General features: G+C 39.0%; 1 protein-coding gene across 1 annotated transcript in view; it reads left to right on the top strand.

Moving 5' to 3' along the window:
• LOC150079898 (uncharacterized) overlaps positions 1 to 26,392 on the top strand; it is a 130,175-nt gene that overhangs the window by 40,339 nt on the left and 63,444 nt on the right. Inside the window, exon 5 of the mRNA XM_090383272.1 lies at positions 1,827 to 2,042. Within this exon, the coding sequence (XP_090239398.1) occupies positions 1,827 to 2,042 (216 nt within the window). The remainder of the gene's footprint in view (positions 1 to 1,826; positions 2,043 to 26,392) is intronic.

Below are 26,392 nucleotides of genomic sequence, written 5' to 3'. Positions count from 1 at the left end.
TTAGAAAAAAAACTAATCATTACATCACTGTCACACCTACGTGTCAATCAACACATCGTTCTTGACCTCTACTGCCACTACCAATAACACGCACTGTCTGTTTACTGAGAATGCAGGGAGAAACTGTGGTAGTGGCAAACCAGTTTGTGTGATAAGTTTCCCTAAGTTTGCCATAATTCTTGTGTTTGCTTCCTTTACTTTAGGCAGGTTAATATTAGAAAATATAAAATTTTTTGTAATGGCATAAGATTTCTCATTTAGAGCACTTCTATGCCTTTACCGTAAGTTGTTGTTTTATGACACATCAGCATCTTAGGCCATATTGCCCTAGTTACAGTAAGTGGCCTGTAGGACGGTGCAATTAGTATTGCACCTTCCTATCTCAATAGGAAAGCATTTCCTATTGAGATAGGAAATGCTTTCTGTCTTTCTGTTGTTTTCTTTATATTGTTTATTTGATGTCATACAATAGGGAAGTGGTGCTTAGATGATGTAATGTCATTACAAAAAAAAAAGTTTGCTTTTTTTTTTTCTTTATAATACAGTCCATTCCGGTTATTTGGGACACATCGTGACTAGTGCATTTTGGTCCGATTAAGCGGCTGCCCCAATTATCTGAAGTTTCACGTAAATAGTTAAAAAATACAATGTACTCCCCCCTTTACAATTGGTTCGCTGTACAATCAAATCACGTTACAACGAACTCGCCATAGTAAAGTATTGTTCATTATATGATGTGCAGTAAGCGCCGGTCATTGTGATCACGTTTGTGAATTGAATTTTAATTCTATTAAACAGCGATTCTAATTACCAAAAATAGGAGGAATATTATCCACAGGCTGTAAAAGCAAAGATATATTAAGCACAAATTTACCCTTTATTACCTTACCAATTAAAAAATTAAATGATACATGAAAATTGGAAGAATATACATGATAATCAGAATAATTAATACATTTCAGTTCACTGACATTTGTGGGTGGGGGTTAAAAGTTAAAACAGTAAAAAGATAAGCAATCAATAACAAAGAACACTGCACACACAAATTGCAAGTAACACAATACGCGCAAGTGAGAACGGAGTAACGAGTTACAAAGCTTTAAAAATAGGAATGAAGAGAAGATCTGAAAATTAATTTTTTATATGACTAAAGATTTCATGGAAGTGAAAACACATTTCACCATAATAACCTACAGAATTCCAGCTGTCGGTGTTATTGCAAATTCAGTAAGATTGAGTTTACTGTCCGTTTATGATAGATTTCACTAACAGAAAAACCCAATAAACAGGTGACTGCTAATTGTTTTTATTGTTTTATGGTTGTGACTTCCAGAATTTCTCCAGTGCTGCGGTCTCCTGCCCCGATTAAACGGCATGCTGTCCCAATTAAGCGAAGCAAACCCAGGCTATTTTCTCGATTGGTTTCTGTTTTTTTAAGATTTGCCCCAAATAAATGGCTGTCCCGATTAACCGGTGGCCCAAATAACCGGAATCCACTGTATAAGCATATTATGGAAGCAAGGTGTTAGCTACACAGTGGCCAAATTTAAGTGAGAAATCCTTTGAAATAGGAATATTTTATTACGGGAAAAATATATTTGCTTATGGGATGTTTCTTGGAACCAAACAGTTGCTTTTCTAAGGAGGAATAACATCTTAATCAGAATTATATTAAATACATTATACTGTATTAACTTCATTTAATATGATTTTTTTTAATTACAGAAAAAATATTTGATATCTTTTGATACGGGTGTATCAGTAATTTGAATGGCAATTGCGTATGTGATTGAACATGGTGATTTTCTTTTTATAATTTTATTTAGAGCTATGAAAGCCTCAAATAGGGATGAATTAGGGCCACTTTCCCGCCCTAGGAGTTCTTCTACTAGTGAGAATCCAAAGCCAATTGCATCACGAAGAATACCTGGTGTTGTAATTCCACAGCCAAATACCCAGGTTCCTTCCAACCGGGAACGTTCTGATAGTATGCCATCCTGTACTCATTCATCTGGTGAAAGTCGCCATGATCACAGTTCAAGGTGAGCAACACACTCCAAGCACTTTCATCACCTGCTTTGCATGATAATTGTCACTTATAAGTGGAATCTGTAGCTACAGTTCTGTGAGATGATTTGTCTTCCACAAAGTTGTGTGCAAATAGCGAGCACTAGAAAGCTTTATGATAATCAGAAATATTACCTGTTCTGAAAAGTTCAACCATTTTAAAAATTGCATACACTTTCTCCACATAAGATTATAGGAGTCCTTTTAGTCCAGAAGAAATTTGACAGGTTAAAAGTATGTCATAATGGAAAAATGTTAATTACACTTCCAAAACCCCTAACAGCCATTCTTTTTGCAGCGAGAACATGTCACAAAGTAGATTAGGCAAGCGAAGGCAGATTATGAGAAATCTTTGGCAATGGATGCTAAGAAAAACAGCAAGGACCTCTTCTGCTTGTATAAACTCTAGAAGGAAGAGGATGTATCAGATTGGTCCACTTTATTGATGGTTCAACTGTTGGTTCTTCTCAGATTGCATTAGCATTAGCATTAGTAGAGGCATTTGATGCAAGAAAGCAAGCTTATGCAGCATCAGCCAAAAAAAAAAAAAAAAACCACTTCCACTTCACCCCTCTGTTCGTTCAAAATACCTGTCCAGCTGAGCCTTAAACTTATTTAGGCTATCAACCTCCACCACAAGGGATGGAAGTCTGTTCCACCAACCAACCACCCGCTGGCTAAAGACAAATTTCCGCACGTCTATCCTACATCTGTCTTTCCTCAATTTGAATTTATGCCCTCTCAGGTGATTATTCTGAGCTAGAGGAAGAATCCCATCAGCATTGAGCATGCTTAAACCATTCAAGGCTTTATACACCTCTATCAGATCACCTCGCTGGTGCCTAGTCTCCAGACACTGTAATTTGCAAAACTTAAGCCTTTCTTCGTAAGAGCACCCCTTTGTTCCATTCACTAATCTTGTTGCCCTTCTCTGTACTCGTTCCAGCAGCTCTACATCCTTCTTGAAATGAGGCCTCCAGACCTGTATACAGTACTCTAGGTGTGGCCTGACCATCGCCTTATACAATGGAATAATCACCTCCTTATCCCTGCTGGAAAAATTCCTGTATATCATTGACAATACTCCATGAGCTACTCTTGCAGCCCGTCTGCACTGCTCAGAGAACTTCATATCTGCCTGCACAACCACCCCCAAGTCCCTTTCATTCTCTACCACTGTCAGTGTTGTACCACAGAGTTGATACGTTGCTCTGGGGTTGCTGTTTCCCATGTGTAGTACTTTACATTTGTCAATGTTAAACTTCATTTGCCACCTCTCAGCCCATCTGCTCAACCTTTCCAGATCCTGTTGCAGCAGCATAGTGTCAGTAGTGTCCTTGACAACCCTGCCAACCTTTGTATCGTCCGCAAACTTGGACATTAATCCCGATATACCATCATCAATATCATTTATAAATACAGAAAACAATAATGGACCCAACACTGAGCCCTGAGGGACTCCACTAATAACATCAGTCCACGATGAGCAGTGTCCATTGATTACCACTCTCTGTCTTCTCCCCCTCAACCACCCCTTTATCCATAGCAGCAATTTACCTCCAATGTCACACTGCTCCAATTTGTGTAGCAGTCTTCCATGTGCAACAGTATCAAAAGCCTTTCTAAGATCCAAGTATATAATATCAAAGTTATTCCCTGCATCCAGTTCTTTTGTGACTGCATCATAGTATCCAATCAAGTTGGTCAGGCAAGACTTCCCCTTAACAAAACCATGCTGTGTCTGAGCTATAACTGAAGTCTTGTCTAAATGATCCTGCAGTGCGTCTTTAACCAGTGCCTCCATTAATTTTCCTGGAACAGAAGTTAAGCTCACAGGTCTATAATTACTTGTGTCAGCCTTTGATCCTCCTTTGTGAATTGGGGTCACATTTGCACATTTCCAGTCTATGGGTACCTCCCCTGAGTCCAAGGAAGCTCTCATAATTATGGCTAAGGGTTTGCTTACTTCCTTTGCTGCCTCCTTTAATATAACTGGATAGATCCCATCCACCCCGGGTGCCTTTCTTGTGTTTATCTTCAACAGTTTCTCCTCCACTTTACTCCCAGTTATTTCAAGATTCTGTAACTTACTGCTAGAGTTGAATACACCTCTGGCATTCCCCTCGCTGAATAACTCCTCATGTGTGAATGTCGATGCAAAATATTCATTTAGTTTGTTAGCCACCTGAGCAGGATCATCAACACTTGACCCATCAATATCAAGTGGACCAATCTGATTCATCCCTTTCCTTCTAGAGTTTACATAAGTAAAGAACTCTTTGCTGTTTTTCTTTGCATCCCTTGCCAAGGATTTCTCGTAATCTGCCTTCGCCTGCCTAACCTCCTTTGTAACTTGGTTGCATATCAACTTGTATCTATCATAGGCTTCTGTGTCATGTGTTAATTTGTAAGTATCCCATGCATTTTTCTTCTCTGCCATATGCCTCATTAGTTCATCTGACATCCATTTTGGCCTAAACCTTGAACAATATTTCTTAGTTGGTATGTAAAGCCTAGTAGCTTCCAAGATAAGTTCTTTGAATGCTTCCCATTTTGAATTTGCTGTTGGTAACATCATCAGTTGGTCCCACTGTATAGAATTTAAATACTGTCTCAGTCCATCGTAGTCGCCTTTACGGAAGCAATAACCCTTCCCTTTACCCCTAATGGTAGTTACCTCTTTGAGTAAATCCCACTTCAGCACACTGTGATCACTGCCACCTAGTGGTTCATTTATCTGCAGATTCTTAATGCATGAAGAATCACTGCTGATAATCAAATCAAGAGTATTACTCCCTCTAGTTGCCTCCCGAACATGCTGACGTAGAAAACAATCATCCAATAAATCCACAAAAGCCCTGCTAGTGTGTGAGTATCCAGCCCCCAAATTCCAGTCAATATCTGGGAAATTAAAATCTCCCATTATAAGACACTCTGATTTACTGGCCCACTCTATTTCCCTGTACAGTTCCTTATCATACTCATCAGAGTCATTAGGCCTATAGCACACTCCTACTCTCAATTTTGATCTCCCAATGTTTATGTCACACCAAACTGACTCCACACTGCACTGTCCAGCGATGTCGACTGGCTTCACTTCCTTGGTTTTTATGTGTTTCTTAACTAATAGCATAACACCTCCCCCTTTCCTATCCTGTCTATCCTTTCTGTAGACGTTGTACTCACCAAATTGCAGTTCCGCATCCCTTATATCTGTGTGACACCATGTCTCTGATATCCCAACAATATCTGCCTTCGATGTTTTGAGCAATACCTCAAATTCATCAAATTTATTTACTAAACTCCTAGCATTGGTGTACACGCAAGTATACCTGCACCTGTTTCTATTCTTAGCTACCCTAACACAACCCATGTGTTTACTTGTACCACAATGGCTCCCAGCAGTCTCTGAAATACCATGCATCTTGTTTTTCAGGCTTCTGCTCATTCTAATAGAAGCAGTGCAAGAATCTCTTTCACCTCTGCCAGTGGCTACTGTCAATCTATTGGTCTATTGGCAGGATCAAGTTATGGCATCGTTCGACGTCATATCGCTCTTTACCTCCATCCCTGTGGAACTTGCCATTTCTTGTGCAAAACAACTCTTGGACAATGATAGAACCCTCAACGAAAGAACTGGTCTCACACCCGATGACATTTCCGCCGCCCTCAGACTGTGCTTAACAGGGGGTGCGATCATATTTAATGACTCAGTCTACCAGCAGATACATGGCACGGCCATGGGTTCCCCTGTCAGCTCAGTCACAGCAAACATCGTGATGGAGGAGTTAGAGGGACGTGCGTTTACACACGCACCAGATCACATCGCCTTTTGGTGTCGCTATGTTGACGATGTGTTCGTGGTCATCCCTAGAGACTCAGGTCAGCGACTTCTATCATACCTCAACTCACTATCGCCCTTCATAAAATTCACGATTGAGCTGGAGTCGAACAACTCTTTACCATACCTAGATACACTTGTCCGACGTGAAGACACATACCTGAGGACTACAGTTTATCGTAAGCCCATGTGTGCTGGCCAGTTTACCAACTTCCGGTCAGCACACGCGCGAGGCCACCTCCTCTCCACTGCCCGAACCTTGCTTACTCGCGCCTGGACACACTCCAGCTCCGCTGATGAAAGACGCAAAGAGATCACCAGGGTCAAAGTAGACCTTACGAGGTGTGGCTACCCCATTGACGTCCTCGACAGGTGTGATCTACAGACACGTGACATCGTGACGACCAGCTACAACACCAACAGTGACGAGCCATCCACGAGGGCATTTATCCCATACTACCCCAACCTGTCACAACAGATCGGTAGAATCCTAAGAACACACGGGATAAAGTGCATCCAACTCCCAGGCAAGAAACTGCGTTCTTTCATTTCCAACGTGAAAACACCTGTCCCCACCCTTCTGCAGAGCGGTTTGGTCTACCGCATCTCTTGCCGTGACTGCACTAGCTGCTACTTTGGAGAGACTGGACGTCGACTCGAGAAACGTCTCTCGGAGCACAAAAGAGCGATCCGTTTAGCGGATGTAGAACACTCAGCTATCGCCGAGCATGTCTGGACAACCCACCACGACATCGACCCACACCGCGATGTCGTGGTGGTAGACAGATCCCACCATTACCTAAAGCGTACCTGGTTGGAATCGTTAAATATAAAATCTTCGGATAAATCTTTGAACAGGAACAGTGGTTGCCAAGTCAACCCGATCACAGAGTCAGTAGTTCTATCATTGGACAAACGCTGGCCACGTCATCATGCGTCACAGCCACAAGCGTCAACAAACAATTAAACCTCGCGTCTCACACACCTGGCAGTGCACATCTCCATTCCAACTGCCATTCATGTATTTTTAATTCTGATGAAGGCTACCATATAGCCGAAAGCTCATATATTTCTTCTTTATTTGTACGCTCTGTGTGTAACTATAATAAATTTCTTAATCTATTGGTCTTTGTCTTCCCCCAAGCTAGCAGTTTTCCGACCCACCTAACACTGCCTCGATAGCATCAGCAAATATTCTTGCACCCTTTCTATTTAAGTGTATCCCATCCCTGTAGAAGCAATCCCTCCTGTTAACAAGTACAGTCCAGGCTGAAAAAAATTCTACCCCTTGAGCCTTGCACAATCTTTCCAGGGCCGAATTGATTGACAAGGCTCTCATCATATACTCCCTCCTATCGTGTCTGGGCAGAATTGCAGACACTTTCAAATTCAACCCTAATTCTCGGCTTTTGTTCAACAGTGACCTGTACTTGTTAAGTAATTCTGCCGGTCTCCTACTCTTAATATTATTAGTGCCAACGTGTACAACTATATCACCTTTTGTGCCCTTAAAAGATGATATTCGCTCTACAACGTCATCAACCTTTGCCCCTGGCAGACATACCCTGGTCCTGTTCCACCTATCTTTTTTACAAAGCATGTTCCCCGTTTCCCTGACAATAGAGTCACCAACAACTACTAGTTCCTTCGGGACCAGCGCATTCTGCCTTGGGGGTTGTCTCTGTGTCATGCGATGCCCAAGTGCAAGCTCTGGCGTTGATGTGGGCAGCTGAGAGCTTGATGGGCCCCTCAATTTAGTTTCTTCGAGGGCATCCACCCTGTCCTTCAAGCTCTCATATAGGCCCAAAAGAACGCCGAGTTGTTGCCTGATATCGATACACTCCTTGCATCGCGCACACACAAAGACATCTCCCTTGGCAGTATCATGTCCCGTACCCGATTGCTCTGCAAACATCAAGCAAACAGTGCATTTTATAAGGCTGTGAGTCAGAGGACAACTGCCCCCCTCAGTTCTGCTCTGAGCCACAGCACTTCCATTAGCTTGAGCCTTTTGCTTTGCTGCTCTGGTCTGAGTCATGATTCTATTAATTTATTAATTAATTATGTTATGTTATTAATTATATTACGTTTGTAATCTAAGTCGTTATATGTATTTATTTAAACGTACAATTTAACTGCTAATGAAGTTCAACTAACGCTATCTAGTACGGTATATAACCTACGGTATATCTAGTACGGTATCACAATGGCGGGAAAGTTAATAACGGTAGCGGTAGTTACGAACACGTGGAAACCCTTACCGATACTTTTACAAGGCCGAGTAAAGAATAAATACACCAAATTAATCAAAAAATCACAAAATAATGTTATACTACTAAATTTAAATCAAAAGTTTTAGAAAAACAATTTCAAATCAATAAATAAGAAAAATCCACTTAGCGGCTTGGAACACGACCGTCACTAGTAGCCTCGTCAGCAGACTCCAATATTGCTGATAATATTGGAGTCTGCTCCAGATTGCTGATAATCTGAATGAGTATTTTGCATCTACATTCACATGTGAGGAATTATTAAAGGAGGAAAATGCTGGAAGTTTATCAAACTGTAACAGGGTGCTTAATGCTTTTTTAATAACTAAGAGCAAAGTGGAGGAGAAATTGTTGAAGTTAAACATAAGGAAGGCACCTGGGGTGGATGGGATCTATCCAGTTATATTAAAGGAGGTAGCAAAGGAAGTAAGCAAACCCTTAGCCATAATTATGAGAGCTTCCTTGGACTGAGAGGAGGTCCCCGTGGACTGGAGATGTGCAAATATATCCTCAATTCACTAAGGGTGACACGAGTAATTACAGACCAGTTAGTTTAACTTCCGTTCCGGGGAAAATAATGTTCACTGGTTAAAGATGCAGTGCAGGATCATCTAGACAAGACTGCAGTAATAATTCAGACACAGAATGAGTTTGTTTAGGGAAAGTCTTGTCTGAAACATTTTATTGGATACTATGATGTGGTTACAAAGGAACTGGATGCAAAAAATAATTTTGATATTATATAATTGGATTTCAGGAAAGCTTTTGACACTGTTACACATGAAGACTACTGTATAAATTGGAGCAGTATAGTATTAAGTGTAAGTTGCTACAATGGATGAAAGGGTGGTTGAGTGGGAGAAGACGGAGAGTGGTAATCAATGGATTAATGTTATTAGTGGAGTCCCCTGGGGTTCAGTGTTGGGCCCACTGTTGTTTTGTATATTTATCAGTGATATTGATGAAGGTATATCAGGCTTAGTGTCGAAGTTTCCAGATGATACTAAGGTTGGCAGGGTTGTTAATAACAGTAATGGCAGTGTGTTACTGCAGTAGGATCTAGAAAAGTTGGGCAGATGGGCTGAGAAATGGCAACTGAAGTTTAACATTGACAAATGCAAAGTAATGCATGTGGGTAGAAATAACCCCAGAGAAATATACCAACTGTGTGATACTACACTTAGGAGTAGAAAATGAAAAAGATCTGGGAGTAATTGTGCAGTCAGATATGAAGTTTTCTGAGCAATGCTGATAGGCTACCAGAGCAGGTCATGGGGTATTGACAGTGATATACAGGAATTTTGGTAGTAGGAAAAAGGAGGTGATTATTCCTTTGTATAATGCAGTGGTCAGGCCACACCTTGAGTGCTGTGTACAGGTCTGGAGGCTTCATTTTAGAAAGGATGTAGAGTTGCTTGAATGTGAACAGAGAAGGGTAACAAGACTGTTTAGGGGAATGAAGGGGTCCTCTTACCAAGAAAGGCTTAAGTTCTACAAATTGCAGCGGCTGGAGACTAGGCACCTGCGAGGTGATCTGATTGATCTGTATAAGACCTTGAATGGATTGAGCACGCTGAATTCTGATCGGATTCTTCCACTTGCTTAGATTACGAACCTGAGGGGGCATAAAGACAATTGTAGAATAGATGTGCAGAAATTTGCCTTTAGCCAGTGGGTGGTTAATTGCTGGAACAAACACCCACCTATCATGGAAGTTGATAGCTTAAATAAATTCAAGGAGAAACTGGATAAACTTTTAGAGGGAATGGATGTGTAAAAAAAAATTTTTTTTGGGCTGAGCTGCATTAGCTCATACGCTTGCTTTCTTGCATTACATGCCTAATTTGCAGAGAAGTAAATACAAGTGTGAACTTCTCTCAGGATTCATTTGTTGTGTGAATGGCATTGGACACTGGGTGCATATGAGAAATGCTGGGGAGGCTGAAGAGGCTTCTTGCCAAGGCAGTGCTTGTCTATGATTCTGTTGTGTACTTTGTATTGAGATAGAAAGGTACGAATCATAATTTTGGATACTTCTAGAAATAGGTGAACTTTGGAGATATCACAACCTATCTATAGAAGATTATTGATTTGTAAAGGGTCAAGCAGAAATTATCACTTGGATCAGAGGTAGATGGTGCACAAGATACCGATGAGGTAATGCGAAAAGAATTGTCAGCAGCTGATAACGTATATGACAAATGGATAGATAATTTCTCTGGCCTGATTTGATTTTTGAAAATATTTACTGATATTTGTCAATGTCTGTAGCTTTTCTTATGATAAACATCATGTGGATAAATATTTTCAAAAAAGCAAGTTATCTCCATGACGACTTTCTTTATTGTCAGATGCTAAGAACATGTGCCAAGTTTCAGCACTGTCAAACTGTGTCTTGCTTTGTGTTTTTATATTGTGTGATTAATGTAAGGTAGTTTTAATACAGTGTAATTGTTCTTTTCTTGCAAAAGATTTCTGGGAAAGGAATTGAATTCAGAAATATTTATTATCTGTTATGTTCTCTTTCCAATGTACTTTTAATTAGTCAGAATTCTGATAAATTTTAAAATTCTTATCTTAGATGGAGGAAGTGTATTCATTCAGTTCTAAATTTTTTTTCCTATGTTGGTCCATATAAAAACCACATCAACATTTTGACATTTCCTGTTTTAAAAGTGGAAATCATCTGAAAATAGCACCAGTAATATTTTCTTATTGTTATTGAAACTAAAGGAGTGCATAGTTTCTATACTGTTATCATAATTTTCAGTGAGAGCCAGAAATAGTAAATATAAAGTGCAAATTAAATGTCATAATTTACTATTTAAATGGAACATGGAGAGGGAAGAGAAAAGATTGGCATTAGGAATTGTAAATATTGAGTGTAATGGTTTATTTCTATGTATAAAATGTATGTATGAAGGTTATTCATACATACATGAATGTATGTATGAATAACCTTACTTAACAATAACAGGTCACTGTTGAAAAAAAGCCGTGAATTAGGGTTGAATTTGAAAGTGTCTTCAATTCTGCCCAGACACGATAGGAGGGAGTATATGATGAGAGCCCTGTTGATCAATTCGGCCCTGGAAAGATTGTGCAAGGCTCAAGGGGTAGAATTTTTTTCAACCTGGTCTGTACTTGTTAACAGGAGAGACTGCTTCTACAGGGATGGGATACACTTAAATAGAAAGGGTGCAAGAATGTTTGCTGATGCTATGGTGGGTCGGAAAACTGCTAGATTGGGAGGATACAAGGACTAATAGATTAACAGTAGCCACTGGCAGAGGTGAAAGTGATTCTTGCACTGCTTCTATTGGAATGAGCAGCAGCTTGGAAAATAAGATGCAGGATATTTCAGAGACTGCTGGGAGTCATTGCGGTACAAGTAAACACATGGGTTGTGTTAGGGTAGCTAAGAAAAAGAACAGGTGCATGTATACTTGCATGTACACCAATGCTAGGAGTTTGGTAAATAAATTTGATGAATTTAAGGTATTGCTCAAAGCATCAAAGGCGGATATTGTTGGGATATCAGAGATGTGGTGTCACACAGAAATAAATAATGCAGAACTGGAATTTGGGGAGTACAACGTCTACAGAAAGGGTAGACAGGATAGGAAGGGAGGAGAGGTTATGCTATTAGTTAAGAAACACATAAAATCCAAGGAAGTGAAGCCAGTCGACATCGCTGGACAGTGCAGTGTCGAGTCAGTTTGTTGTGACATAAGCATTGGGAGATCAAAATTGAGAGTAGGAGTGTGCTATAGGCCTAATGACTCTGATGAGTATAATAAGAAACTGTACAGGGAAATAGTGGGCCAGTAAATCAGAGAGTCTTATAATGGGGGATTTTAATTTCCCAGATATTGACTGGAATTTGTGGGTTGGTCACTCACATTAGCAAGGCTTTTGTGGATTTATTGGATGATTGTTTTCTAATCAGCATGTTTGGGAAGCAACTAGAGGGAGCAATACTCTTGATTTGATTATCAGTAGTGATTCTTCATGCATTAAGAATCTGCAGATACAGGAACCACTAGGTGGCAGTGATCACAGTGTGCTGAAGTGGGATTTACTCAAGGAGGTAACTACCATGAGGGGTAAAGGGAAGGGTTATTGCTTTTGTAAAGGCAACTACGATGGACTGAGACAGTATTTAAATTCTATACAGTGGGACCAACTGATGATGTTACCAACAGCAAACTCAAAATGGGAAGCATTCAAAGAACTTATCTTGGAAGCTACTAGGCTTTACATACCAACTAAGAAATATTGTTCAAGGTTTAGGCCTAAATGGATGGCAGATGAACTAATGAGACATATGGCAGAGAAGAAAAATGCATGGGATACATATAAATTAATGGGTGACATGGAAGCCTATGATAGATATAAGCTGGTCTGTAACCAAGTCACAAAGGAGATTAGGCAGGCAAAGGCAGATTATGAGAAATCCTCGGCAAAGGATCCAAAGAAAACAGAAATAGTTCTTTACCTATGTAAACTCTACAAGGAAGGGGATGAATCAAATTGGTCCACTTGATATCGATGGTTCAACTGTTGATGATCCTGCTCAGGTAACTAACAAACTAAATGAATATTTTGCATCGACATTCACACATGAGGAGTTATTCAGTGAGGGGAATGCCAGAGGTGTATTCAACTCTGGCAGTAAGCTAGAGAATCTTGTAATAACTGAGAGTAAAGTGGAGGAGAAATTGTTGAAGATAAATACAAGAAAGGCACCTGGGGTGGATGGGATCTATCCAGTTATATTAAAAGAGGCAGCAAAAGAAGTAAGCAAACCCTTAGCCATAATTATGAGAGCTTCCTTGGACTCAGGGGAAGTACCCATGGACTGGAGATGTGCAAATGTGACCCCATTTCACAAAGGAGGATCAAAGGGCGACACAAGTAATTATAGACCTGTTAGTTTAACTTCTGTTCCTGGAAAATTAATGGAGGCACTAGTTAAAGAAGCACTGCAGGATCATCTAGTAAAGGCTTCAGTTATAGCTCAGACACAGCATGGTTTTGTTAAGGGGAAGTCTTGCCTGACCAATTTGATTGGATACTATGATGCAGTCACAAAAGAACTGGATGCAGGGAATAACTTTGATATTATATACTTGGATCTTAGAAAGGCTTTTGATACTGTTGCACATGGAAGACTGCTGCACAAATTGGAGCAGTGTGGCATTGGAGGCAAATTGCTGCTATGGATAAAGGGGTGGTTGAGGGGGAGAAGACAGAGAGTGGTAATCAATGGACACTGCTCATCGTGGATTAATGTTATTAGTGGAGTCCCTCAGGGTTCAGTGTTGAGTCCATTATTGTTTTCTGTATTTATAAATGATATTGATGATGGTATATCAAGCTTAATGTTCAAGTTTGCAGACGATACGAAGGTTGGCAGGGTTGTCAAGGACACTACTGGCACTATGCTACTGCAACAGGATCTGGAAAGGTTGAGCAGATGGGCTGAGAGGTGGCAAATGAAGTTTAACATTGACAAATGTAAAGTACTACATATGGGAAACAGCAACCCCAGAGCAACGTACCAACTCTGTGGTACTACACTGATAGTGGTAGAGAATGAAAGGGACTTGGGGGTGGTTGTGCAGGCAGATATTAAGTTTTCTGAGCAGTGCAGACGGGCTGCAAGAGTAGCTCATGGTGTATTGTCGATGATATATAGGAATTTTTCTAGCAGGGATAAGGAGGTGATTATTCCCTTGAATAAGGCAATGGTCAGGCCACACCTAGAGTACTGTATACAGGTCTGGAGGCCTCATTTCAAGAAGGATGTAGAGATGCTGGAACGAGTACAGAGAAGGGCAACAAGATTAGTGAATGGAACAAATTGGTGCTCTTATGAAGAAAGGCATAAGTTTTGCAAATTACAGTGTCTGGGGGACTAGGCACCAGCGAGGTGATCTGATAGAGGTGTATAAAGCCTTGAATGGTTTGAGCATGCTCAATGCTGACGGGATTCTTCCTCTTTCTCAGAATAATCACCTGAGAGGGCATAAATTCAAATTGAGAAAAGACAGATGTAGGATAGACGTGAGGAAATTTGCCTTTAGCCAGCGGGTGGTTGGTTGGTGGAATAGACTTCCATCCCTTGTCGTGGAAGTTGAAAGCCTAAATAAGTTTAAGGCTCAGCTGGACAGGTATTTCGAACAAACAGAGGGGTGAAGTGGAAATGGTTATTTTATATTTATTTATTTATTTTTTTTTTTTTCTGGCTGATGCTGCATAAGCTTGCTTTCTTGCATCAAATGCCTCCACTAATGCTAATGCTATGCTGCTGCAACAGGATCTGGAAAGGTTGAGCAGATGGGCTGAGAGGTGGCAAATGAAGTTTAACATTGACAAATGTAAAGTACTACATATGGGAAACAGCAACCCCAGGGCAACATATCGACTCTGTGGTACTACACTGACAGTGGTAGAGAATGAAAAGGACCTGGGGGTAATTGTGCAGGTAGATATGAAGTTCTCTGAGCAGTGCAGACGGGCTGCAAGAGTAGCTCATGTTGTCTTATCAATGATATACAGGAATTTTTCTAGCGTGTATAGGGAGGTGATTATTCCCTTGTATAAGGCAATGGTCAGGCCACACCTTGAGTACTGTATAGAGGTCTGGAGGCCTCATTTCAAGAAGGATGTAGAGCTGCTGGAATGAGTACAGAGATGGGCAACAAGGTTAGTGAACGGAACAAAGGGTTGCTCTTACGAAGAAAGGCTTATGTTTTGCAAATTACAGTGTCTGGAGACTAGGCACCAGCAAGGTGATCTGATAGAGGTGTACAAAGCCTTGAATGGTTTGAGCATGGTCAATGCTGATGGGATACTGCCTCTTGCTCAGAATAATCACCTGAGAGGGCATAAATTCAAATTGAGGAAAGACAGATGTAGGATAGATGTGCGGAAATTTGCCTTTAGCCAGCGGGTAGTTGGTTGGTGGAACAGACTTCCATCCCTTGTTGTGGAAGTTGATAGCATAAATAAATTTAAGGCTCAGCTGTACAGGTATTTCGAACGAACGGAGGGGTGAAGTGAAAGGGTTTTTTTTTTTTTGGCTGATGCTGCATAAGCTTGCTTTCTTGCATCATATGCCTCTACTAATGCTAATGCTAATTCAAGGACCTGATTTTTTTTTTTTCTTTTACAAGAAACATATATGTACCAGGTGAACATGCTATTACTCCTTTTCAAGATATTTTCCCTGTACTCACACATTTAACCCATTGTCATATTACAGCATTGATGCCAGCAGCATAGAAAGATGTAGGCTGATCACATAGTCACTTCAGGATACTACTGTACTTGAGTCCATTATGTGTTTGGAATTTATACTTAGATTCATATTCACTGGTCCAAACATATTGAAAGTCACTTGATCTAAGGCCAAGCTATAAGGAAGTTCACTAAAGTTGCAGTAAGGTGATCTGCTTTGAGTATTTCGTTAGTCTTTTCTCGTGAAATTACACGGTGCACATCACTGCATAGCAGTAATTATAATCATATAGCAGCAGTTTGTATCCACTGCACGATTTTGCCTCTTCAATATATAATCTGGGTAGTGTTCTTCTCATCCATTACCTGCCTTTCTCAGTTTTTTTTTTTGTTTTTTTTTGCCATCTTCCAGGTCTTCTTTTACACCACTTTAATTGTGTCCATCCTGTTACTCTTTTTGTCTACCTGAATTCTGCTACTCATGCCCACCTCATCTCAAATAATTCTTTTATTATATTTTTCTCAGTCCATATATCTGTTTGTTTATTTATTTTTTTTAAATCTGTAATGGTAATTTTTTATTATTTTTTTAAAATTTCTTTATTGGGTGCCAGAAATGTTAATATTTATCCAGGGAATACTACAGCACTGTGCATCTTGTTATCAAACTTTGTTGCAGAAAATAGCATGGATTCTCTATCTGCATTCCTAAAGAGGTTAGCCTGGACCTTGCCAGCTGGTAGTGGATTACTAAAAAAGGTCTTTTTGAACAGCTGTTATGCAGTGAACTTGAGTCATGTGATGAAGTGAAAATACCAGTGTTTACACCTTGCTTATTAGCATTAAATTCATACAATACCAAACTTTCCAAAGCATTGAATGTCAGTCAACCCTGCACTGTAATATTGAGTGGCCTTTTGATAATTAAGCTCTGTGAAAATTGCAAACACTTTTAAATTTAAGTGATTAACTTTTATCTGTATGTTAAATTAATTATAAATGATATATTAAGTATTACCAGCACTGAAGTAACGCAAATCAAAAAAAGTGCAAGAGATGATAAACTACTAGGTCAATAAACTACTAAGTTATGAACACCTGACTGATGAACATAATGCAAGCAAAGCTCTGTAAGATGAACAGTATAATGTTTTCATGAATAAACAATCTTTGAATATTCATTTTTTTCCTGACAAGCTAAAAAAAATGCAATTTGCTGGATCAGTGTGGAATAAAAAAACGTAAGAAATGTTCTTCATTAGCTGTAACTTTTTCACTATTTTAACAAAAGTTGGGTATAATTAGCTTTAATTTTTTTCCTTGTTCCTTCAACCAATATGATATGTTCCAAAAAACAACATTGATAGTTTCGAGTCAGTACCAAGAGTCTGTTGTACTGTGCCTTTGTCAAAAATTGTAGCAAATTGTTGCAAAAATAAATTGACTACAGTACAAAACAAAGAACTGGCAGTTCAGCCTTGCAGCAGCTGGACTCACCTCTAAAATACTAGTCACCATAGCAGTGATGTTTGTTAAGCTCTGGCAATAAGCATCACAATACTGGGTCTCTCTCAATTCCTTATTTAGAGGTAATATACCCAAAAAATGTGTAATTTGCTAAACCTTTGTTAATTGTTCATTCTAAGAGTGCCTGAAGCAATATCTCTTTGAATTTGGCAAAACAAATGGATATTTATTCTTTCATTTGTAGATTAGTCGAAATGCCATTTCAACTAAACAGAAAATTGTACTATAATCAGTTAAAATCTGTTTACCTATAGATGGAATGGCAGGAATTATTTTCGTTATTAATAATCTAAAAGCAAATGATGAAACTCTGCCTCCACCATAATTATACAAGGATGAATTATGAGTCAAATGAAAATGATATTTTGATTGTCTAGATTTAAGTTATGTGCTACCCTGGTTATAAATTTAGGAATTGGTACTGATGCTTCTGATAAACAGTAGTGTACATTGTCAGGCCTGTATGTTTAGGAAGGATTTTTTTTTTTTTTTTTTTATGTGAACCCCAAACACAAGAGGTATTAGAACCTATAGTACTTAGTACCGTGCTTGGATTGGAGATTGAGAAGAAGAAAGAAGATATTTGTTGACATTGGACTTGAACTTCTGTAGATTGTAATTTTCAGGTAATGCGTATGAAGGAAGGTTGTTCCAGAAAACGGCAGTTGAATGAATAAATGAGGAAGATGAAAAGTTGGTTCTGTGGGTTTGAAGTTGGACAGTAAATGGATGTTTGCTGGGGGCGGCACGTGTTCGGACTGTTTTGAAAGAGAGAGCGGGAATTATAGAAGCCAATTCAGAAGAACAGTGCCTATGGAAGTATCTGTAGAAGAGGCATGAAGCAGAAACAGTATGTCTATGAGAAAGCGAGTGGAGAGACTCTGTTAGAGATGAATCATTAATTAACCTAACTGCCCTCTTCTGAATGGAATCAAGAAGCCTGAGAGAGGTTTTGGGGGCACCACCCCAGTTGTCGGAACAATATTCCATGGCAGGGCGGATTTGCGATTTATACAGAGTGAGCAGCTGTTTGGAAGAAAAGTAACGCCGAGAGCAAAAGAGAAAACCAAGTTTTTTAGATGCAGAGGAAGCAATATTTGTAATGTGCTTGTGCCAAGAGAGATTAGAAGTCAGGGTAATCCCCAAAAGAGATATATCATTTTGTCTAGAAATCTGAGTGTCACTAAAGATAAGCATAGGAGCAGAAGAATCCTTTTTGCGAGATATAAGACAAGACTGAGTTTTAGAAGGGTTGAAATCAACTAAGTTGTCTTTGCCCCACTGGAGAATTACCTGAAGATCGGCATTTAAGGAATTGGAGCAGATTTTCAACAAGTTGAAGCTGATTGAGCAGGACAAGGTTTCTCAAAATGGAAAGTGGAATGCAGTGTGCTATCATCGGCAAAACTATGGATAGGATTTCCAGTCAATGGAAGAAGGTCATTAATATACAAGAGGAAAAGAGTGGGGGAAAGAACTGAACCTTGGGGGACACCGGCATTAGTGGAGAAGTTAGAAGACAGAGAGCCATCTACCATCTACCATCACCCTCAGTGGGCGATCAGAGAGAAAACTGGATAACCAATTACTAAAAACAGTTGGCAAACCATAAGATGGAAGCTTGTTTAGAAGACCTTTATGCCAAACACAATCAAAAGCCTTTGAGATGTCAAGAGCAACTACTTGTATTTCACCGAACCTTTCCATTGAATTAGTCCATAAATGGGTAACATAAGCCAGAATATCACCAGTGGATCGACACTGATGGAATCCATACTGGCAATCGTTGATCAGAAGGAAGGTTTATAGGTAGTTTAAGAGTTGGCGGTTAATTGATTTCTCCATTACTTTAGAAAGAGTAGAAGTAATTGCAATAGGACGATAATTGGATGGGAGGGGTTTGTCACCCTTTTTAGGAACTGGCTGGATATGAGCAAATTTCCAAGCAGAAGGAAAAACACCTTTGGAATAAGAAAGTGAAAAAAGGCAGCAAAGAACAGGAGTAAGTTCAGGAGCACAGGTTTTGAGAACAAGTGGAGAAATACCATCGGAACCTGGAGCTTTCTTAGCATCAAGATTCATTAAAATCCTTCTGATATCCTTTTGACGGAAGACCACAGGAGGCATTGAATGGAGTGTGTTGGGAATGGTGGAAGGTGTTTTACCAAGATCATTAATACATGAGCTGGAAGAAAAATGGGATGCTAGCAGGTCAGCTTTATCCTTGGCTGAAGTGACAACAGAACCATCTGGTTTGGACAGAGGTGGGAGCAGAGATGGGCAAAAGTTGCGGCCAATAACTTTGGCAAGAGACCAGAATGCTCGGCTACCATTAGGGCAAGAGGCAAGTTTTCTACTCTTAGCCTGTTCAAACTCTAGTTTGGACTGATTAATAACTGCTTTACAATTGTTGCGAGCTTTGGTGTAGGCAGAAAATGAAACTGAAGAATTAGAAACAAGCCAATTACGATATGCAACATTCTTCTCTTGAACAGCCTTAGCACATTCATTGGAAAACCAAGGTTTAGATAAAGGACGAGATTTGAAAGTGGAGTGTGGGGTGACACGATCTGAGCAAACGTTGACATCAGAAGTTTTGAAACAGTAATCCAACCAAGGAAAAGAAGATGTGCAGTAGAGACTATCACATTACAGGGTGAAATACTTCCAAGACAGAGTAGTGCAGTTTGTTCACTTTGTTACAACAGAGGACATCTTGCCATGACAAATTTGCATGTATATGGAAAAGGAATAAGTCAACAACTGTATGAGGTGTGATCAAAAACGTTTGGGGACTGAACTAATGGAAAATGAAGAATCTTACTGGCTATTTGGATGGATCACCTTCAAGGTTGTCTCCATCACTCAGTGTGCTCCATACACTGGTTCCAACAGTTCTGCAATTTCTGGAAGCATTCCTGATAGGCTTCTTTTGGAATTGATAATGGGGCCTGTGTGTTGAACTCTGAATAATTTCCTCAGTTGTTTCAAGTCTGTGACCTTTTAAAGGGGGCTTTGATCTTGGGATACAAAAAAAAATTTAAAAAAAAATATATATAATAATCACAGAGCTAAATCCAGTGAGTCTGGCAGATGTGGGATCACAGGACTGGATTGATTTGCAAGAAATCCTTTAGTATAAAGTGCTAAATGTGCAGTGGCATTGTCATGATGCAAGTGCCAATTTCCTGAAGCCCACTTTTCTGGCTGTTTTTTTCCAAGCAACATCACAGTCACCATAGAAAACCTGGTACACTGGTTGACCATGCAGGGCAAATTCTTAATGAATATTTCTCTGTGAATCACAAAATACAATAAGCATGATCTTTTTTTTTGGGCCTTGGCAAAGACAGCCTTCCATTCAGAGGACTGAGCTTTTGTTTATTGGTCATAACTATAAACCACCAATTTGTCACTAGTTATGATGTGGAAGAAACAGAATTTGGGTCAGCAGCAGCATGCTGATGAAGATCCTGACATGCAAGAACTTGCCACTCTCTGTGGTCATCAGCAAGAATGAGAGACACAAATTTGGCTAAAACATGTTGCATTCCCAAATCTTACATTGAATTTGATTGATATGTCCTCACAAGAAATACCAATTTCACTAGCCATTTCACAGATTGTTAAAAGTTCTAGATTCTATGCTACTGTAACAGGATCTAGAAAAGTTAAGCAGATGGGCTGAGAAATGGCAATTGAAGTTTAACATTGACAAATGCAAAATACTGCACATGGGTAGCAGTAACCTCAGAGTAACATACCAACTGTGTGGTACACTCAGATTTAGGGTAATTGTGCAGTCAAATATAAAGTTCTCTGGCAGGCTGCCAGGACAGCTCATGGGGTTTTGTCAATAATATACACAAATTTTGCTAGCAGGGATAAGGAAGTGATTACCCATTGTATAAGGCAATGGTCAGGCCACATCTTGAGTACTGAATACAGGTCCAGAGGCCTCATTAAAAGAAGGATGTGGAGCTGCTGGAACGAGTACAGAGAAGGGCAGTGAGTTTGGTGAGGGGAACAAAGGGGGTGCTCTTACCAAGAAAGGGTTCACTTCTATAAATTGCAGCATCTGAAGACTAGGCACCTGCAAGGTGCCTAGTCTTCAGATGCTGCAATTTATAGAAGTGATTGAGGAAGATTTATAGAAGCTTCAGAAACTCAATCTGAAGATTTATAGAAGCTTCAGATTGAGGTGTTTAAGGCTTTGAATGGACTGAGCAAGCTCAATACATCAATATATGCTTCAATATCAGCATTGAAGGAGAATCCCATCAAGGATTCTTTTTTTCCTCCAATCTTCCATCTGAACAAGAGGAAGAATTTCATCAGGGATTCTTCCTCTCGGATGATTGCAGAATAGATGTGCAGAAATTTGCCTTTAGCCAGCAGGTGGTTGATTGCTGGAACAAACTTCCATCTGTTGTTGTGGAAGTTGATAGCTTAAATAACTTAAAGGAAGAACTAGCCAACCTATTAGAGGGAATTGAATTGGTGGAATGGGAGGGGTGTTTTTTTTTTTTTTTTTTTTTTGCCTGATGCTGTATAAGCTTGCTTTCTTGTATATCATTTACCACTGCTAATGCTAATACATTGCTCATTCTTAATCAGAAAATGAACACAAGCGATTCAGTCATTAGTTTTTGACATTGAAGTGTGACCAGAACTAGGGCCATCTTCAAACTACACATAGCTTTCATCTCTTGAAAGCTGACGGTAATTTTTTTTTTGGTTTATGTTTCACTTTTCTTTAGTTTGAAATAAAATTTGATGCAATTTTATTTCAGTAAAATCACTTATTTTAAAATCCAAGGAAAGACATAAAATATCTATTTGACAGTTACTATTTCAGATTAATTGCAGATAAAACAGGTGATTTATGCATTACTCTCCCTAGATGAGTCACCAAACATGTTGTGATAAGTTTGGTGACATTGCAATTTCAATATACAATATAAAGTCTCCTAACATTTTGATCATACCTCATATGCCCTCCTGAAAATTACATGAATTGGACACATTTTTACCATGAAAGAACAAAAAACTTTAGAGGAAGTTCCTCGATGAGAACAGGCTTATGCAGCCACAGAAGAAAATGTATTGGCAGGTGTTTTCATCAGAGTGGATTGGTATACAACAGATGATAACATGGTCAGATAGTTGGATACCATTTGTGGGTCTGCCTACACCATCATCCACCATTGCATTGCAGTACAGTCTTCATGAAGTGGCTCTTGTGCATTTCATTGATAAATATAAACGATTACAAATGGATTTCATAGTGACTATGAAATGGTCCAATGCTTTGAACCAAAGAGCAAGTGGCACAGCACGAAGTGGAAACATCAGCCAGGCCGAAGAAATTCGTGTAGTGGCAAAACAGAAGCTCACAACACTACATGAGAAACCCTCAAAGTTGATCTTGTGATGTTCCATTAAAACCAAGAGACAGAAACATTTGGTTGGCTGAACCATTTCTGTTACACAAAATGCATGGCCACACTGAGTGCAGTGCATTTTGTTTTTGGAAGATCATTTGATCTTCATGTCAGATGATATCAGATCATTTGATCTGACATGATACCAATTGCACATGGACAGTGAAGTGAAGGAAGCCATCAAACAATAGTGCTAACAGCAATCAAAATACTCTTTTGATTGCTGTTGGCACATAAAACTCTGGAGTACAGTTGGGTTAAGTGCCTTACCTGTAGGGGAGATTTAAAAAGAAAAATAAAGTATCACTTATTAGTAAAACAATAACCTCTTTTTGATTTGACTTACCCTGATATAAACCATAGCTGATGGCAGTTACACTTGTTGGATCTGCTGCTTTTTTAATTAAAAACCAACAACCAAATTTTTTCCTAAAGGGTACTCAAGTATGATTGAGGTAAACAGTTTTAGATTGGTATTATTGATCTGTTTTCATATATTAGATGTTATCTCTGAGTGTCTTATATATTCTAAACAGTAATAGGATAATAGCTTTGGCAAGAGATCAGAATGCTCAACTATCTTTGGACAAGAAGCGAGTTTTCTACTCTTATCCTGTCTGAACTAGATTTTGAACATGTTAAGAATAGAGAACTTGCTTCTTGTCCAAATAGTAGTCGAGCATTTTAGTCTTTTGCCAAAGCTACTGGCTACAACTTTTGCCCATCTTTTACTCCTGCCTCTGTTAAAACCTGATGGTTTTGTTGCACCTCAGATAAAGATAAAGTCAACCTGCTAGCATCCTACTTTCTTCTAATCCTTGTATTGATGATCTTAGTAAACTACCTCCTAGAATTTCCGGTACACTCCAATGCTTCCTGTGGTGGTCCGTCAAAAGGATGTCAAAAGAATTGTGAATAGTCTTGATGCCAAGAAAGGCCCAGGTCCTGATGATATTTTTCTCGCCCCAGTTCTGTGTCACCTTTTGATACTCTCTTATTCCATTGGTGTTTTTCCTTCTGCTTGGAAATATGCTCATATCAAGCTGGTTCTTAAAAAGAGTGACAAATCCCTAGCATTCAGTTGTCATCCCATTGCACTTACTTCTACTCTTTCTAAAGTAATGGAGAAATCAGTTAACCACTAACTCTTAAACTGTCTAGAAACCTTTCATCTGATCAGTGATTACCAGTATGGATGGTGTCAGTGTCAATCTACTGGTGATATACTGGCTTATATTAACCCATTTATGGACAAATTCAGTGGAAACGTTTGGGGACACTCAAGCAGTTGCTCTTGATATTTCAAAAGCTTTTAATTGTGTTTGGCCTAAAGGTCTTCTAAATAAGCTTCCACTTATAGTTTTCCAACTTTTTTTTTTTTTTTTTTTTTGTAATTGGGTATCCAGTTTTCTCTCTGACTGCTCACTGCAGGTGATGGTAAATGGCCCTCTGTCTTCTAACTTCTCCACTAATACTGGTGGTGTTCCCCAATGTTCGCTTCTTTCTCTCACTCTTTTCCTCTTATATATTAATGACCTTCCATTGATTGGAAATCCTATCCTTCCCTGCACAAACAGTGTGAACTTCTCAAATATCCACTGTCAGTTTCTTAAATGCCAATCTCCAGGTAATTTTCCAATGGGGCAATGATAACCTAGTTAATTTCAATTCTTCTTAAACTCAGAATTCTCTTATCTCGCAAAAACCTCTGCTCTCATATTTATCTTCAACAACACTCAGATTTCTAGACAAGATCACATATCTCTGTTAAGGATTACCTTGACTTGTAATCTCTTTAGGCATAAGCACATCACAAATATTGCTTCCTTTGCATCTAAAAAACCCGGGTTTTCTCTTTTGCTCTCGGCATTACTTTTCTTCTAAACAGCTACTCATGCTGTACAAATCTCAAATCTACCCCACCATAGAATATTGTTCACACATTTGGGGCAGTGCCCCTGTAACCTCTCTTGGGCTTCTAGACTCCATTCAAAAGAAGGTAGTTAGATTAATTAATGAACCATCTCTTACAATATCTCTCCACTCTGTCTCATAGACATTCTGTTTCTGCTGCATGTCTTTTCAATAGGTACTTCCATGGGCACTGTTCTTCTGAATTGGTTTCTATAATTCTTCTTCTCTCTTCCAAACTAGTCCAAACATGTGCTGCAACCAGTCAGCATCCTTATACTGTCCAACTTCAAACTCACAGAACTGACTTTTCTTCTTCCTCGTTTATTGCTTCAACTTCTGTTTCCTGGAACAAGCTCCCTTCTCACGCATTTTCTGATAATTACAATCTACAGGAATGACTAACATGTAGGTTAGTGCAAATGCATCATTTTAACATAGCTATCTACCAAAGTAGTTTAATTAATTAATTAAAATTGGCATCGTTTTGGTTATATTGTGAATGCCTTCACAACGAGTTGCCATGGTATTGTACTACCTTGAATAAATAACACTTCACCAGTGGAGAAGACTATTGTTATTTATTCTCAGCGGATACCACCACCCAGACGGCACCATTTCAAAGCTTGTTGGCTTCTCTTTGGTGGGTGGGCAGGTACTCTGGTGTTGCAATAGTGACAACCCAGTTATGAAGTATAACTTCACAATATGAGAGATGCCTTGATGGTGTGTAGTGATATAGACTATAAAGTATTTAAGGGCAAAGGCCTCATGCTACAGGGTAGAATGACTAACATTATACTTCATAACTGGGTTGTCACTATTGCAACACCAGGGTACCTGCCCACCCACCAAAGAGAACCCAACAAGCTTTGAAACGGTGCCATCTGGGTGGTGGTATCCGCTGAGAATAAATAACAATAGTCTTCTCCACTGGTGAAGTGTTTTTTTTTTCAAGGTAGTACAATACCATGGCAACTCATTGTGAAGGCATTCACAATATGAGATATAACCAAAACGATGCCAATTTAATTAATTAATTAAGCTACTTTGGTAGATAGCTATGTTAAAATGATGCATTTGCACTAACCTACATGTTAGTTATTCTACCTCGTAGCATGAGGCCGTTGCCTTTAAATACTTTATAGTCTATATCACTACACACCATCAGGCATCTCTCATATTGTGAAGTTATACTTCATAACTGGGTTGTGACTATTACAACACCACAGTACCTGCCTACCCACCAAAGAGAAGCCAACAAGCTTTGAAATGGTGCCGTCTGGGTAGTGGTATCTGCTGAGAATAAATAACAATAGTCTTCTCCACTGGTGAAGTGTTATTTTTTTCAAGGTAGTACAATACCATGGCAACTCATTGTGAAGGCATTCACAATATGAGTGTTATTTTTTTCAAGGTAGTACAATACCATGGCAACTCATTGTGAAGGCATTCACAATATGAGTGTTATTTTTTTCAAGGTAGTACAATACCATGGCAACTCATTGTGAAGGCATTCACAATATGAGTGTTATTTTTTTCAAGGTAGTACAATACCATGGCAACTCATTGTGAAGGCATTCACAATATGAGATATAACCAAAACGATGCCAATTTAATTAATTAAACTACTTTGGTAGATAATTTTCATTTAAATGATAATTTTCATCATTTTAACATAGCTATGTTAAAATGATGCATTTGCACTAACCTACATGTTAGTCATTCTACCTTGTAGCATGAGGCCTTTGCCCTTATATACTTTATAATCTACAGGAATCTAAGTTTAACATCAATAAGTGTCTTCTTTCATCTTCTCGACCTTCAACCTTTGCATAATACTAAGTACTATAGGTTCCAATATTGTTCATGTTTTTGGTTTTCATAAAAAAAAAAAAAAAGTAATGGTAATAACAGCTTTTGAAAATAATACAGAATATTGGTGAATAATAATGGTGCAGTTTAGTGTGATTTAAAAAAAAAAAAGAAATAGTTAGTGGACAATTCTCTAATATTTTACAACCAAAATAAACTTGCTTCATTACAAAATGAATAGTTAATTATATAATTATCCTGCTTATTTCTTT

Source organism: Mastigoproctus giganteus, chromosome 10 (assembly GCF_048544385.1).
Source record: "Mastigoproctus giganteus isolate SK-2022 chromosome 10, ASM4854438v1, whole genome shotgun sequence".
In the NCBI taxonomy this organism is placed as follows: Eukaryota; Metazoa; Arthropoda; class Arachnida; order Uropygi; family Thelyphonidae; genus Mastigoproctus; species Mastigoproctus giganteus.
The sequence above is the reverse complement of the archived record's forward strand: the minus strand, read 5'-3'. Positions and strand labels throughout refer to the sequence as shown.